The following is a 14,936-nucleotide window of genomic DNA, read 5'->3' as shown; positions in this document are numbered from 1 at the left end:
CTCTGCCTGCCAGAAATGTGGACATGACCCCTAGGACGCAGGCATCCCCTTGGCTCCCTGGGAAGAAAAGGCAGAAGGTGACAATGGCAGACCAAAGACACAGGAGGAGGGTGACTCCCTGACCCACGGGAGAGCCATCCCACTAGCCCCAGCCTGTGACTCTCTGGATCTCCTTAGATAAAGTTTAAGGCTATGCTGTTGGTTTTTCATGCAAACCGACTAGAAAAAAATAGATCTGGCTCCACATCTATTTGACTCCAAGGTAGTATGTCTATCTTTTCTTACACAGCTAAATTTTAACATTCAGTGATTAATGTTCTTCACTCTCACTCCTGTCCTTCCCACCATGCCACACTATGTTTGAAAGACCAATGATAAAGACCAAGGTCTCTTCCTTAAAGAGGAAATGAAAATGTTTTTCTTATGAGAGGTCTCCTCACCGCAGATGGCAGAAGTCAAGACTGCCTCCCGGGGCAGATGGGAGAGGAATGGTTCCATTCCTGAACCTCAGTCCTGGCAGTCCTTACACAGACACAAACTAACAGAAGGAAACAACGACGAATGCATGCTGAGTCACCATCTTTTACTGGGAAACAGCACAAATGCCCTCTCTTTATTCCCCAACCAAACTCACTGCCATCAAGTTGATGCTGACTCACGGTGATCCCATAGGACAGGGGAGAAATGTCCCTGTGGGATTCTGAGCCTTTCACTCTTTTCAGGAGTAGAAAGCCTAGCTTTTTCCCCAGGGGACGACTGCTGGTTTCCAACTACTGGCCTTGTGATCAGCAGCCCAACTCCCAGCCACTATGCCCCCGGGGCCCCGTTACATTATCGTTATCAGGGAAGATAAAAGCCATCCACTCAATAACATGATGTTTGAGACCTCCCTTATGAGGACACGGACTGAGTGAGCAGAAATTCCAAGGATTACTAATCTGCATTCTGAACAAGAGCAGGGTGGTTTTCATTCTTTTCTCGGGTGTGTTTCTTCATACTTTGCTGGGTCTGCAGGTCATGAAGCTATATCAATTGTTAATGCTTAGTGGTATTTTCCAAAGGTATGAGAAAGAAGCGATAACACAAACAAGCTAGGAATTAGTACTAGCTGCATGCCAAAAAAATTAAAAAATAAAGAAATGAATGTTATCTCTGGGGAAGATTGTCAAAAAGTTTTGGCAAATTTCTTGAATCAAAGCTCACAAATCAAGATAAAATCCACATGCTGTACTGAACCACTTCTCTATAATATGAGAGAATTTCCAACCTCCCATAAATAGCTCTATAGCTAACAGTGAGTCTAAGGGTTAAGAGTGCGGCAGTACAACAGGATGTAACGCTCCATAGTACACTCTGGTTCCTGTGAGAGTTCAAGGGAAGTGCCTTCAACCGGACAGGGTCACAGTGGGAAAAACCCAAATTAAGTCAAGTCCATTGCAATTCATAGCAATGTACTTTAGAGTGAATTTTGCACAAAAAGGGCAGAAGTTAAGCAGGCAGCAAATATTTATGCTAATATATTGCTAATCAGCTCCTGTAAGTGAAGCCAACACCCAATGAATAGTGGGGAGAAATGAATTCATATGGACCTTTAGATCAGAACAACTTCCAACATTCAGATTTAAATGTGCAATATTTGAAATGTCCTACTTATCTCTAAAAGCCAACCAAATGCACTGTCATTGAATGCATGTCGACTCATAGCAACCCTGTAAGACAGGGTAGAACGGTCCAAGTGGGTCCCCGAGACTGACGCTTTATGGGAGCAGAAAGCCACTGGCTTTTATGTGACAAGGAAGTCCCCTCACGGTCCCGCACCAATGGAATTCCTCTTACAACAGCGCACTCACAGATCACGTAAGCAGTGGATATCTTAAAATGAACTACCATAATTCACAGCAAACTATTAATCCACAAACTGATTATTAAAAAGTAGACAAACTCTAAAAGATCAATAATAATAAGCATAAATAAAGGGATCAAAGTTCTTCCACGCGGTCACGAAGTTTCTGTTGGTGTTGTATCAACTAATACCTCTGGGGGGAGCAGAGATATGATGCCCAGCATCACCCTACCTAGTACGTTTCCTGGAGGCACCTCTTCTAGATATTCCAGTTCTCTTCCCATCAGGAGATACAAGTTTTCCAGAGTACAGTTCGCCATGTGGGGTACTGGGGGGAGGTCATCAAGTGGTGCTGAGAAGCCTAATGGTACCTAGGATGGGGGGTAAAAATTGAACTTGAGACAGTAAACAAGGACACCTGTCAGTACCTATTAAAGCCATCTGTACGCAAATGATACAGTGCAGCCACACTACTTTAGGAATGACATTTGAAATAATAAAACCTGTCAAATATCTAAAATGTATCCGGATCCTCAATAATCAAATGCTTTCCAGGCAGGTATATTAATTCTGCTGCACCTGGCAGCACCACAGCACTTGATAAACCCCGAACCCACTGCTGCCTGCTTGATACTCACCCACAGGCACCCAACAGGCCACAGAGAAATCCTAACATTTCTAAGGCTGTACTTTTTAAAAATCATTTTATTGGGGGCTCGTACAACTCTTAACACAATCCATACATACATCCATCAATTGTGTCAAGCACATCTGTAAATTTGTTGCCATCATCATTCTCAAAACATTTTCTTACTAGTTGAGCCCTTGATATCAGCTCATTTTCCCTCCTCCGTCCACACCCCTCCCTCCCCCTTGAAATTGTCAAGGGCTGTTTATCTTTACAGAGGTGGATTCCCTGAAAGACTCTACAGCCCTAACTGGTCGTGAATCAGATGGCAGCGCTGGTGGCCTCACTGACACTTCAACACTCATCATTTTGGTTATCGCTGAAAGACTGCTTCTTCTTATAATGTCCTTTAGACATTCAACAAGGTTGAGGGCTCATGGTGAGCAACAGAGGAAAATTATGAACTATGGAAGAGTACTTAGAAGGAATAAAAAGGTCATGCAAAGGGCAATCACTTGTCATTAATGCTCCACTGTTAATCTGGGAGAGAGCAAACTGTGACATATTGGACACACTGATGAGAAAACAGAATGCTCATACAGCAAAAATAAGCCTCAAGGGTAATAGATTTATTAGTTCCTCCTATATCATATTCATGCTTACAGAGATAGTCTCAAATTAATCATGTTTTGAGCTGTGAAATCTTCAGAAATAGAAGGGAAAGTAAAAAAAAAGTATTGCTACTTAGGGTCTGGCTTCAAACAAGAATGTGTTCCTTCCATATACAACATGTTACACAAGTCTGTGATCAGTGGACGGGGTTTTCAAGTTTGCTCAGTGATACACTTGTCTTAGTCTGGAGGATGCTTTAAAAAAAAAACCCAGATTGAATCAAAACAGTGACTTCCAAGGGAATCTGCCAAGCGAGTTAAATTCAGGCAGAGGTCGGCTTTGACAGTCAGGACACTGCTTTTGGAGTTCCAGTGGGGTAATCTTGATAGATTTTCTCAAAGGACACAGGCTGTTCACAAGGGCTTATTTTTAAGTTTTACGAAAATGGAAAACAGCTTTGGTGAGAAAAAGGCCATGTACATTGTTCTAAGTCCTTCCGCCCATCAGCACAACACACCTGCTCATTCATCTAAGCAGTGTTGTTGTAGGAGACGTTCCCGGTAAACCGTACCGCAGCCACCAGCAGCCCTGACCTTGCCTCCTCAAACGTAGGATACGGCAGCAACAAGAGTCTCGCATTTTGGTATTTTTGTTTGAATAAAGGTTTTTATGATTTTACAGCAATACTCTTTTTTAAAACTTACCCTCATATAACAACATGTATCCTTGAGAATATATAAACAAAATGACCTGAAAGTATTTCAACCAATCAATATATATATATCGGACATCAGGAACGGTAGGATGAAGGAAAAACAGCCTGAGATATATGCTTACCTCAAGCCCTCTAACACGTCTCTTTTTGAGACCCAACCTAAACAAAGTAACCGCAACAGAAGTGAAGCGGGAGCGATGAAAAGGCAGCCAGCACAGGCAAGCAACCCATACAAACCAATGAGGGAGAGGTATGGTTTTAGCCACACCTACTCCCCCGCCTGCCCACCCGCTCCAGAGGCAGCCTGCTCCTCAGGGCAGCAGCGGACAGAATGCGCCCCCTCTGGCAGAATGACAGCGCTGCAGTAAAAGATGTGAGGACTGAAGAAACAGACCTCCCTGTCCACAGACAAGGTGATCATCTTCCTAAAACCACCTACAAATTACTGACCAAAGTGCAACAGTTCATTGTACTTCTACATTTCAACCAGACAACAAATATGTATTTTTTTAAAATCATTTTACTGATTTTAAACGGATTTTACAACTCTTATCACAATCCATACATACATCCATTGTGTCAAGCACATTTGTATCTGTATTTTTTTAAATGGTAACTTTGACAATGGCAACAAAATATAAGATAAAAGAATCAATCTAACACGAGTTTTCTGATGAAAATTACAAAACTATGAACAAAACAACTTAAGTAAACAAATAAAAATACTTTGCACACTCAGCTAGGAAGATTATACAGTACAATAATTCAAGCTAAGTTAACACAATTTCAATAAAAAATATCGAGATGGCTTTTCATGGAACTGTAAACTATATACAAGAGCAGAGAGTGAGAAATGAGACAGAAAAGAAGATTGAAAGTCTTTTAGAGTTCAAAACTTTCAGAAATGAAGACAGCATTGAATACAGAAGTACTAAGATGAAAGAAAAAATGAAATCTCCTAGTCCGGAGACAAACATGTGACACCTGATTTTTGACAAGAGTTGGTAAAACAAACTAGTAGCTGGTGAATGAATGATTCATGAAGGATCAAGACCAGTGCTAGAATAACTGGTTAGTGGTACAAGGAAAAACGGGAAATTAGATCCATTCTTCATAACATACAAATTTATCATTGAAGTTGTAAAGTTTTCTCCTGAAATACTTAATATTTTGCTTTTCATGTCTAAGTATTCAACTTAGTATGTTATGAATTGTTATTCTTAAATTAGATATTAAAAGCAGAACTCACAAAGGAAAAGTGATAGATTCAATTACATTAAAACCAAGAACTTCTGTAGTTAAAAGATATCAAATAGAAAATGCAAACATATCCTAAATTGAAGATGGAATTTTCGAAACTCAGAAGGCGCTATTGGTCTCTACATATCCAGAATAGAAAGAAAGAAAACAAATGTAAGTACTCAGGGAAGAAACCAGTCCAGGAGACTAATGGTCTACAAACCATGCCCTAATATACCCTGCGACCAGAAGAACTAGATGGTGCCCAGCTACTGGTGCTAACTGTTATGATCAGGAATACATCAGAGGGATTCTGATAAAATGGGAGCGAAATGTGGAACAAAACTCAAATTCTTAAAATGTCCAGATTCACAGACACGTTGCGAATGAATCTCCAAGACTGTCACCCTAAATTATCCTTTAAATCTTGAAACAAAATTATTCCATGAGATACCTTTTAGCTAAATAACACAGATACTTATAAAGTAAACAGTAATATACTGATTCCAAGCATTAGCAGCATTAGTTATGAAGTAGCAATGAAAAAAACTTTATGCTTGGGGTCACCACAACATAGGGAACTGTATTCAAGGGTCGCAGCATTAGGAAGGCTGAGAACTACTGCTCTAGAGACTCTGCTTGCTGGCTTGACAGAGTTAGTGGCCAAGCCAGGCAAGATTACCTCGTAAGGAACTACAAATAGCTTCTAGGAAATGAGGGCAGCCTCCAGGCAACAAGAAGCCAAGGCCTTTCATCCGACATGCCTAAGAAAAGCAAGTCCATCAACAACCTCCATGCACTTGGCCACAGGTCCTTCCCCAGTAAGGTGTGCAGATGCGAACACAGGCTGGCCCACACTTTGAAGCTTTGTGAGACTGGAAATAATGCCCTGAGCTCCTGACTCACAGCAACGGAGAGATGATAAGCATCTATTGTTTCAAGCTAACTGGAAAACTAATATAAAAGATGAACACAAAATTCTGAGTAGGCAATTTGTTACTTTCTCTTTTAAAGTAGTTTGGAATTAGGTCTTATAAGATTTCAATTACTAAAAGAGTCATTTGTGCTGCTGATTCATTTTATCATTCCTGCTTGAGTCATTCGACACAAACTATTGATTTGAAGCTTTAGCTTGACAAAAGCAAACAGACACTAGGCAGAGAGGATAGAAGATAAATCTGAGTATTCGTGGAACTTGTAATGTCCAATAAATCAGTGTTCCACTAAATAATATTTCTTACGCATGTGGACAGCTTAGAGAGTAAACAAGACGAGAACAATGAACAGACACTTGGTTTTTCTTCATCAATAACAAAACTACCACATTCGTCTTTGGGCCTCAAACTCAAGCTAAGATGTTAAGATTATTATATGAGGGGCCGTCAAGGGTTCATAAAAAATGTCCATTATCTTTCCATGCTATTTTTCCACACACGTTTGGAAGCGCCCTCATAATGGGTTTTCATACAATGCCATTATAGCACCTTCAGTCCCCCACAAAATATACCCCTACTTTCACTGTTCACAGAGCTCCTCCTTGTTAGATCAGAACAGGGCATATGCCATGAAAGACTATATAAGCACCACTCAGCATTGTAACCTGCAAGGATTAAGCTGTTGAAACAGGTGGATTAAGCATTCAAGCCATTAAAAAGCTGATGGCAGAGACTTCCGTCAACTGCCACCACACTCTCTATCACTTGTACCCACGTTCCTGATTTGCCTGCAGACAGTTGGCCTCTTGTCCTGGAAGCAGCTTCGCATGTGGCGAGCAGCTCTTCCACCCATCTCCTCTGGCAAGTGCCTGATGTACATCCTGGACCACCAGTATCTTCATCATCCTACGCCTTCATCATTTGATTCGATGGCTACACCTTGCTTGGCTGCCAGAACTGTGCTGGGGCAGCTCTTGCCTATGAGCTCTATTTGTGCCCCTTGGCTCAGGGATTTTAGATCCCAGCTGACTAGATTTCTGGGATCTTCCTGCCATGCAACAGCTGCCTATCAACTGCTGACTGCGTACACCTTTGGCTAAAGCCCCAGTCACTGGACGGCCCATCTTGCTCGGAGATCTGACACTGCCTGGCACCATAGGGCACCATCTCCACTCAGCACTTTCCTCAAACTACACTCCAGGTGATTTTTACCTTGCAGGAAAAAAAACCTGAGAATAAGAAAAGAGCTAAAAAATGTGAGTTGTATACTAAGCTGGTGCTATAGTTTATTGTGCCAGCCTAGCCGATAAACACAAGTAGGATTAACTGAAGGGCAGAGGGATAAATGGCTTGGTGAGCCTCACCTTGGTTATTCTGTGCCTCAGTTTAAAGGGGTACACTACCTGTGGGATGCCTAGCCTGTGGACTGTGTTGCTGTAAGTTGAGGTCCCTTTAAGCCCACACGATTGGAATGTTCATCTCTGGAGCTGGGGACTGACAGTTGATGACAGTTGGGGACCTGCCTTGCTGTTTGCTGCCTGGGGATATATAGCCCAGCTCTCTCTACAGAAGGGGACTGGCACCTGGCAGCTCTCAAAACTTGAAGGACTGCTAGTGTCTCACTGCTTTATAATTTAACTGTTAATTTATTGTATTATCTATCTGTATATTATTTAATGGTTTATTTCTTGAATTATATATCTATCTTTATAAATATATTTATATATAATTACTAGCAATCTGGTTTATCTCTCTAGAGAACCCTGTCCAATACACTTGGTTTCCTAAATGCTGTTACTATCTGATCCATTTGATAACAAATGTTTCCAAAGCAACTCAAGAGGAGATATATGGACTCACTCAAGTGGGCCTTTCTAGAGACAAAACAAATACATCAATCCCAATGGATCTGAGAAAAAAACAACAACAACAACAAAAAACCCCAGAACTTTGAAACAACATACAAATGAGTATTTTGCTCCCAGCTCTTACCCGTTGCAAAAACTCAACAGGACTGTATTTGGGTCCCAGGACAAACATCTTCTTTCCTCTTCGAGCCACACCACTGAACACCCGAGCAAAGGCAATGAAAGACTCGGGGTCATTTTCTTCCTGGGGCACAGCTTTAGGGGTCAGACTCTTCTCGGCCTGGTGTCCATCACCTGCTGGAAACACAGGATAATGAGTGCCCAGAATGCTCTTTTCAATCCAGTAGCTGCTTGGAAATACAGGGGGAAGGGCAAATCTATTCTATCTGGCCCAGCTTCGGGAAAGAAACATCAGGAACTAACTCTCAGCCTTACAACTAAGGCTACATTCCACAGACCAAGCAAACCGTTAACCACCTCACACTAAAGTCTATTTTCGAGAGCCCTACCTCGTGGCTCTTCTTCTTTGGGGTTTGTTTCAGCACTCCCGTCCTGGGCAAGCTCCACGGGGGCCTGGTCCTGTGCCGCGGCCAGTTTCTCCGCGTGTCTTTGTCTCGCGCGCTCATGCCGCTGCGAAATTTCTTCCTGAGAGAGAGGTCTACAGGACATCACAGACGTGTTAACTCGCGGCAGCATCGAGAATGTTGTTCAGGTGGGGAAACAAGCACTGATGTGGCTGGAAAGAGGCGGGGCAGCCCAGCTCCTCCACGGGCAGAGGCTTCTCCAAGTTCCCTCCTAGCAGTCTTTCTATAAGAACGCTCTGTGCCCAGCTTTCCTGAGCGTGGTAGTGGGCATGCAAGACCACCCGATGGCCCCAAGGGGAGCTATGCGGGACAGCACGATACTCCCTGTGATCGAGTCAAAGACGGAAGGGTGGAAAGCTGGCAAAGAGTCAGGCTGAGATTATCACCATAGGGTGAAGACCCAGGAAGGACTACTGTGGAGAAGGGAGTGTGCGAGTGAGTTTGTATGCGGGGCGTCACGAAGTTGGTGGGGAAAGCCCACTATCGTTGAACACTGCTTTTCCACAAACGTTCTGAAGGCCCCAAGTATGTCTGCCAGAGGTGGGGAGGGATCCAGATGTTCTTCCTGAAGAGTTAACCCTCACGTCTGCCAGGCCAGAGAGAAGACCATAGGGGAGCACGCTGCTGAATAGAAATGAGCGTCTGTGTAGGAGTTTGGGCTTTCGCAGGCTAATCCCCAGAATGTGGTTTTTCATGAGACGCCACCTGCCTGCTCAGCTTCAACACAAGGAAGTGCAAGACCAATCCTGCCCCAAAGTCAAGACCCCTGAGTTCCTTCAGCCCCACACTCTGGAGCTGAGCATCAAGACAATCAGCACAGTGCTCGGGTCCCAGCTTTACGCTCCAGCCTCTGGAAGCCGGGCCCCTGGTTCGGTCCTAACACTGTATGCCATTGCATGCTGTCGCTCCTCGGCTCTGACATTAAGAGGATTGCTTTTCTCCACAGGCTCTGACTTCGGACCTGGCTGATGATCTCATCTCCCAGCTTGCTATGCCATTTCCCTGTCCTCTCTTCTGAAACACACAAAACAAACACACAGCTCAGGCATTCTGAATGTATGTGTTGACCTGCCTTCAGTACCTTTACATACTTGTGGGGCGCCCAATGCCAAATAACCTAAAACCTCTTCCTTTTCGCCTCGTGTGGGCTACCTGGAGGGTGACTCTCTAACTCCGACTGCCCCCTGCTCCATTCTTCAGGCACCTCCCTACAGAGGCAACACGTCTCGGCACTACTGGACACGAGTTTCCCTCCCTTCGCACCTGCCTTTCAGAATGGAAGAGTTCAGTTGTGTGTTTGCTCCCTCCAGGTAGATGCATCCACTGTAGATGTAAAGGCTATGCTACAAGCTATGAACACATGAAAGAACAGTTCTTGAGACTGGATTGGTCAGGTGCCACTAGGCAATCAAAGCTGCAGGCACTGGAGGGACCGAGTCTCACTGCAAGCTCCAAAGGTTAGGAGGCCTTTCGAATTGCTGGATGAAAGCGATCACTTGCAATCTCTAGCCACGGTCATTGTTCTGAGCTCTGGAGCAGAAATCAAGAGAGCTGATCACTATGATCCAGACATTGGGTTCATCCCTTTACACACTCGAGAATTGCAGCACTTCCTTATCACAACAATGAAAAGGTATATGTTATCAGCTCTATTTTACAGATGAAAGCAAACAAATAAACAAACAAACTGGGGCCTAGAAGATTAAGTAACTTGGCCCAATGTCACACAGACAATTCCAAAGTCATACAGAAGGCCAAGATTCAAGTCTCAACCTAGCAAGACTCCAAACCTCAAGCTCAATCATGGCCAAGCTTAGGTCTCCCATTCAGAAGGGATTGGAAGGTATGAAACTACCTTTTTAATTAAATGATTCCACTTTAGCTTTGATTTTTAAAGAGGCTTATTGGTTCACCTCCTATATTAAATATCCAGTCTACTTAAGTCCATGACAGATGATCTGGAATATAGGATTCTGCTCGTTAGCATAAAATGTGCAGGGTTACTGTTTATTTATCCATTGAGCCAGTAAGCACCTATCATGTGCTAGGGTTGTTGTAGACACTGGGGTTGGGGGAGGAAGCTCAGTGAGGAACAAAATAGACAAGATAAATCAGCAAGTATTAATATGAGATTCCCACTGCATACTCAATATTTGCTTAGAACCAAGAAGAATGTATGTGCAAGAAATCAGGGCTCTACTAACTAAGCAAACAGCGTTGGGTCGGGAGTTATTTCGGCTGTGGGTAGACTAACAACACTTCCCGAGAGGGCTGTAGTTACCAATGTTAGGGATAAAGGAGACCTGGAAGGAGAATGCCTGGAGTGTAGAAATGTGGGCCAGAAAGATGCAGTTGGAGGGAAGAGGAAAAGCAGCAGGCACGCTGCCCCGTCCAGCCTGAGGCTTCCAAGCAGGATGCCTGCGCTCAGGGCTGTCTGGGTGGGAAGCAGGCCGCCCGCCAAGAAGAGAAGAGGCATCCGCTTAGAGGACTTGCCTCGTTACTTGAAAGGGCTGGGTTTTAAGGAGGAAGCAAGAGCAACAACTAGACTCAGGAATTCAGGGGCAGAGACCGTGTTTAGAAACTCTGAGTAGAATTCTAATTAACAAAAACGTATTACCAGGCAAGAATTCAATGAAAATGTCTGAAAGATAAGCAGCAGAGACGAATAAAAGCAAAGGGCGAGAATATTTAAAAGGCAGGTGAGCGGAATGGCTGGCTGCCTTGGAAATTGAAAAGCCACTCAGAATGACCGAGACCAGGGGCCCTCTTGGAAGCTGCGGCCATCAATTCCACCAGAGAGCCTTGGGACTGGCAGTGCGGGAGGCAGGGGGGACACGTGTCTGTAACACAAATGGTGTTGAAGAAAGGGACTCCCCACGCCTCTGGAGACTTGAGATATAACCCCCCAGTGCCGCCAACACACACACACACGTACATGCACAAACCTGCACAGGCACAATCCACACAGAGAGCAGTGGGGATGCTCACTCATCAGTCTCCACGGGAGCGGGCAGAATTAAATGAGTGCGTGCCGGCTTCAAGTAGAGCATGCCTGACAAGCTGCAACACCACTGCACGCATCACCAGTCTACTGGGTACAGTTACTAATTCCCAGCTTTGCTGGGTGCAAATCAGCAGTGCTAGAGCTGAATCCAGCAGCTTTCTCCCGTACCAGGCTAAGACACGGCACGGAGCACCTGCTGCCCTGGGACTACTCGGGACGGAGTCGTACTGGGAGGGAAGGCGTCATCTCGAGTATCCAGTCTACACCCCCCAAATATGCAGCCTGCTTGGCCCTGCCCACCTTCCCCTTTAGCCTTACCTGGGCTTATTCTGAGGTAAAGCCTTAGCATCAACTGCAAACATTTTGGAAACAAAGATAATAACTGGAGCTGAGTCTTCACTTCCACATTTCATAAAAGCTAGACAAAAAGGAAGTAAAAATGTCACTTTTCCCCCACCATGATATGAAAAGGCTAAATTTTTCTGGAAAACAACTAAGATGTACAGAAAATAGCATTTATCTAAATATACACACTACACTAACCACCCACAATATGCGTCATTAAATCCGTCCCTCATCTGGCAAAGAGAGAACCAAGGGTTACCAAGGGCCAACAGTCACCAAAGGAGTTTGTTAAAAATATACAACCAACAGTGTCTCCATTCTCACACAAAAACAGAGGCGAATCATGTATTCATCCTAGGGACAAAACCCCTCAGCACTAAATTAAGGTTCAATACCAAAGGGTGTTAATTCTCCCTAAAGTTATATATTTTAGCACAATTTCATGTCAATATTGCCTATTGGAGATGGAGAGTATTAGTCTATGTTTTTCCTTAAAAACCCCACACTAACAATTTCTGGATGAACATTAAAATTCAAACAAATGATTTTTTTAAACCATAGGAAGTAAGAATTAAATATATATCAGAAGTCTTGCCAGGGGCACGTCTGAAAGGTCCTGAGGGGGTTTTGCCCTGACTTACACTTTAAAGGAGCACTTGGCTGCACTGGTGGGAGGGAGGCGAGTTACAAGGCTGTTACAACACTGTAGGTGGGAGAGGATGGCCTGGGGAGACAGAAGTAGAGACGATGAGCAGTAGCTGAAATTCAGATATACTTCAGAGGAAGAATGGGATCTGCACAGACTGGAGTCGGGCACAGAAACAGGCGTTTGGCCCACATCAACAAAAGAACGCGGGCACATGCTGCTGAGAGGCAAGGACGGGGAGCAGGTCTGGGACAGGTTAGGTCTCAGATGCTTTCCAAACAGCCAAGGAGAGTCAGGGTCTGAAGTTGGAAACATGAGTCTGGAGGTCCAGGGAGTCAACCTAGGTTGGACACACCAATTTGGGAATGACAAGAATTGAACTGTTATTCTAAGTCTGGGTAGGGTCCCCAAGAGAAGGACTGCAGACAGAAAAGAGAAGAGATGGCTTAAAGTTACGAAATTGAGAGGAAGGAGCGGAACCAGCAAGCCTGCGAAGAAGTAGGCAGTGAAGGCGCGTGGAGAGAAGCAAGAGCATGGGCGTCGGCGGAGGGCAGGGACAGTGTTTCAGGGAGGAAGGAGTGACCTGATGGGCTCAGTGCTAGTGGCAGCCCACGTCAGAGAAGACTGGGAGCTGAGCATCACATCCCGTCTGAGTCGATGCTGACCTTGAAAGAAGCAGGTAAATGGTTTTGAGGATGGAGGCAAACCAACAGAACTGGAGGAAATGAATGGAAGACAGCAGGCTCATACAGATGGATTACGTGGTGTCTTTGAACCTGGGATGGAAGCTTCCCCTCTCAGGGGGAGTGTGTGCACAGAGGTTCTAGGGAATAGTATACCCCCTGGAACTAGATTCCACAGTCCCGAGGGCCCAAGCCATGTTGACGAGGGAGCGGGGCAGGGAACATATTCCTGGCTGGTTATGAGAATAGAATATGGCATGATTATGAAATGAGACAGAAGGAGAAGCTGTAGGGTTTCTGGTTCCTACCCAATGGCTGCAGAAAACAATTAGTTAAACCAAAACTCTTTAAAAGTGATCATTTGTGAATCCGGCTATTTAACAAACTGAACCATTTAGAAAATTGCATTCAACATATCAGCCAAGCACAACGTGGACCTCGGACAATAAACAATATGGTACTTGCTGACAGGAAACACTTGGATTGCTGCCTCACCTGCTTTCAGTGCCTGGGTTTCCGGAGGAAGAGAGTCGAACGCTTGTGATCCCGCGCACATTAGCTTCTCCACTCTCTCGGCTGTAATGTCAAGGGGACTAGGAAGTTTCTGGCACACCATAGCTGGAGTCTGCTGTTAAGGACTCAAAACTCTGGGCTCAGGTCCTCCACAGAGGCAAGGATCTACCACACGCACTAAGTACTGAGCAGACAATATAGGTCTATATAGAAAATGCCTGGGCTCTATCACAATATTATGTTATGTGCCATACCAAAAAATTTCAAGAAGTTCATGGGCTTTCTAAAGTCCAGAATAGATCCTCAAGATCAGCAGTCCAACACTGCGCAGAATAAATGAGGATCATAGAGCATTAAGGTTGGCGACCTTGACCCTGACGTTCAAAGGAAGGCTCATGTGGTTTTAGTCTATAAAGCCAGTGACCACCCAGCCACTTGCTATGACACAAACAGGTCCACCATCATAGCCAGGATGCCCATGGAGCATGTGTCTACTACAGCTTTGGGCTAAGTGCCCCGCTGTAGTGTTCTCCCCAGACAGCGCCTCCAACCCAAATGGGTGGTGTGGGCACTGCTGGCACACACAATTCAATAAGGAGATTTAGCATCCATAGCTACACTATCACTTCAATTCGAGCCTTTGAGGAGCATCAACACCATAGGATATAGTAAAGAAACATGATACCAAAATGAAATTGTGATCCAACGCAGTATTTCTACATTATCTATTTACACATTTTCTGAAAGTTTGTTACATAATTACTACATAAAACTAAAATGAAATTATCTTTTATAAACCATTCAATAGTATAACTATGAACACTAATTGGTATTCACATGTTAATTTTTAAAGTACTAACGACAATTTCAGGACAGAACATTAAATCCAGCACCAAAAACTGACTTTGGAGAGGTACGCATTACTTCCAGAGGATTTCCTGGTGCCAAACCGACATGCCCCCCCCGTGCTTTATTAAATGATTTCACTAAAAACCATGAAAAGAAAGGATACCGAGAACAGCATGAGATATGGGGAGCCACTGACTGCAAATGGCATTGATCTGAACTTTAGGGTCTGAATGACGTGCCTCTCGCGCTCCAATTTTTAACCCTAACGAAGTCACTATTTTATCAATTTTTTCCTTGTCTCTGTAAGTAAACATGTAAGATTAAGAAACAAACATCACAAAGAGATATGAGGGCAGTAGTAACTCAATATTATTTGACTCATCTAGTCTTGAAGTATTACTTTTCTATTAAAAAACAAAAACACTTGAAAGAGCTCCTGCCACAATAGAAGGCATTCAACTGAGACTCTTAT

General features: G+C 44.1%; 1 protein-coding gene across 3 annotated transcripts in view; it reads right to left on the bottom strand.

The window, feature by feature from the left end:
- EFL1 (elongation factor like GTPase 1) overlaps nt 1-14,936 on the bottom strand; it is a 172,244-nt gene that overhangs the window by 111,063 nt on the left and 46,245 nt on the right. For 2 of the 3 annotated variants that reach the window (XM_075558061.1, XM_075558062.1), the window contains exons 10-15: nt 14,628-14,764; nt 13,598-13,720; nt 11,747-11,846; nt 8,350-8,498; nt 7,965-8,137; nt 2,076-2,214 (exon numbers count right to left, since the gene is read on the bottom strand). In XM_075558061.1, the coding sequence (XP_075414176.1) occupies nt 2,076-2,214; nt 7,965-8,137; nt 8,350-8,498; nt 11,747-11,846; nt 13,598-13,720; nt 14,628-14,764 (821 nt within the window). The remainder of the gene's footprint in view (nt 1-2,075; nt 2,215-7,964; nt 8,138-8,349; nt 8,499-11,746; nt 11,847-13,597; nt 13,721-14,627; nt 14,765-14,936) is intronic. The other variant, XM_075558063.1, reaches the window with a different exon arrangement.

Source organism: Tenrec ecaudatus, chromosome 9, assembly GCF_050624435.1.
Source record: "Tenrec ecaudatus isolate mTenEca1 chromosome 9, mTenEca1.hap1, whole genome shotgun sequence".
In the NCBI taxonomy this organism is placed as follows: domain Eukaryota; kingdom Metazoa; phylum Chordata; class Mammalia; order Afrosoricida; family Tenrecidae; genus Tenrec; species Tenrec ecaudatus.
Note: the sequence above shows the minus strand (reverse complement) of the source record. Positions and strands in the feature narration are given on the sequence as shown.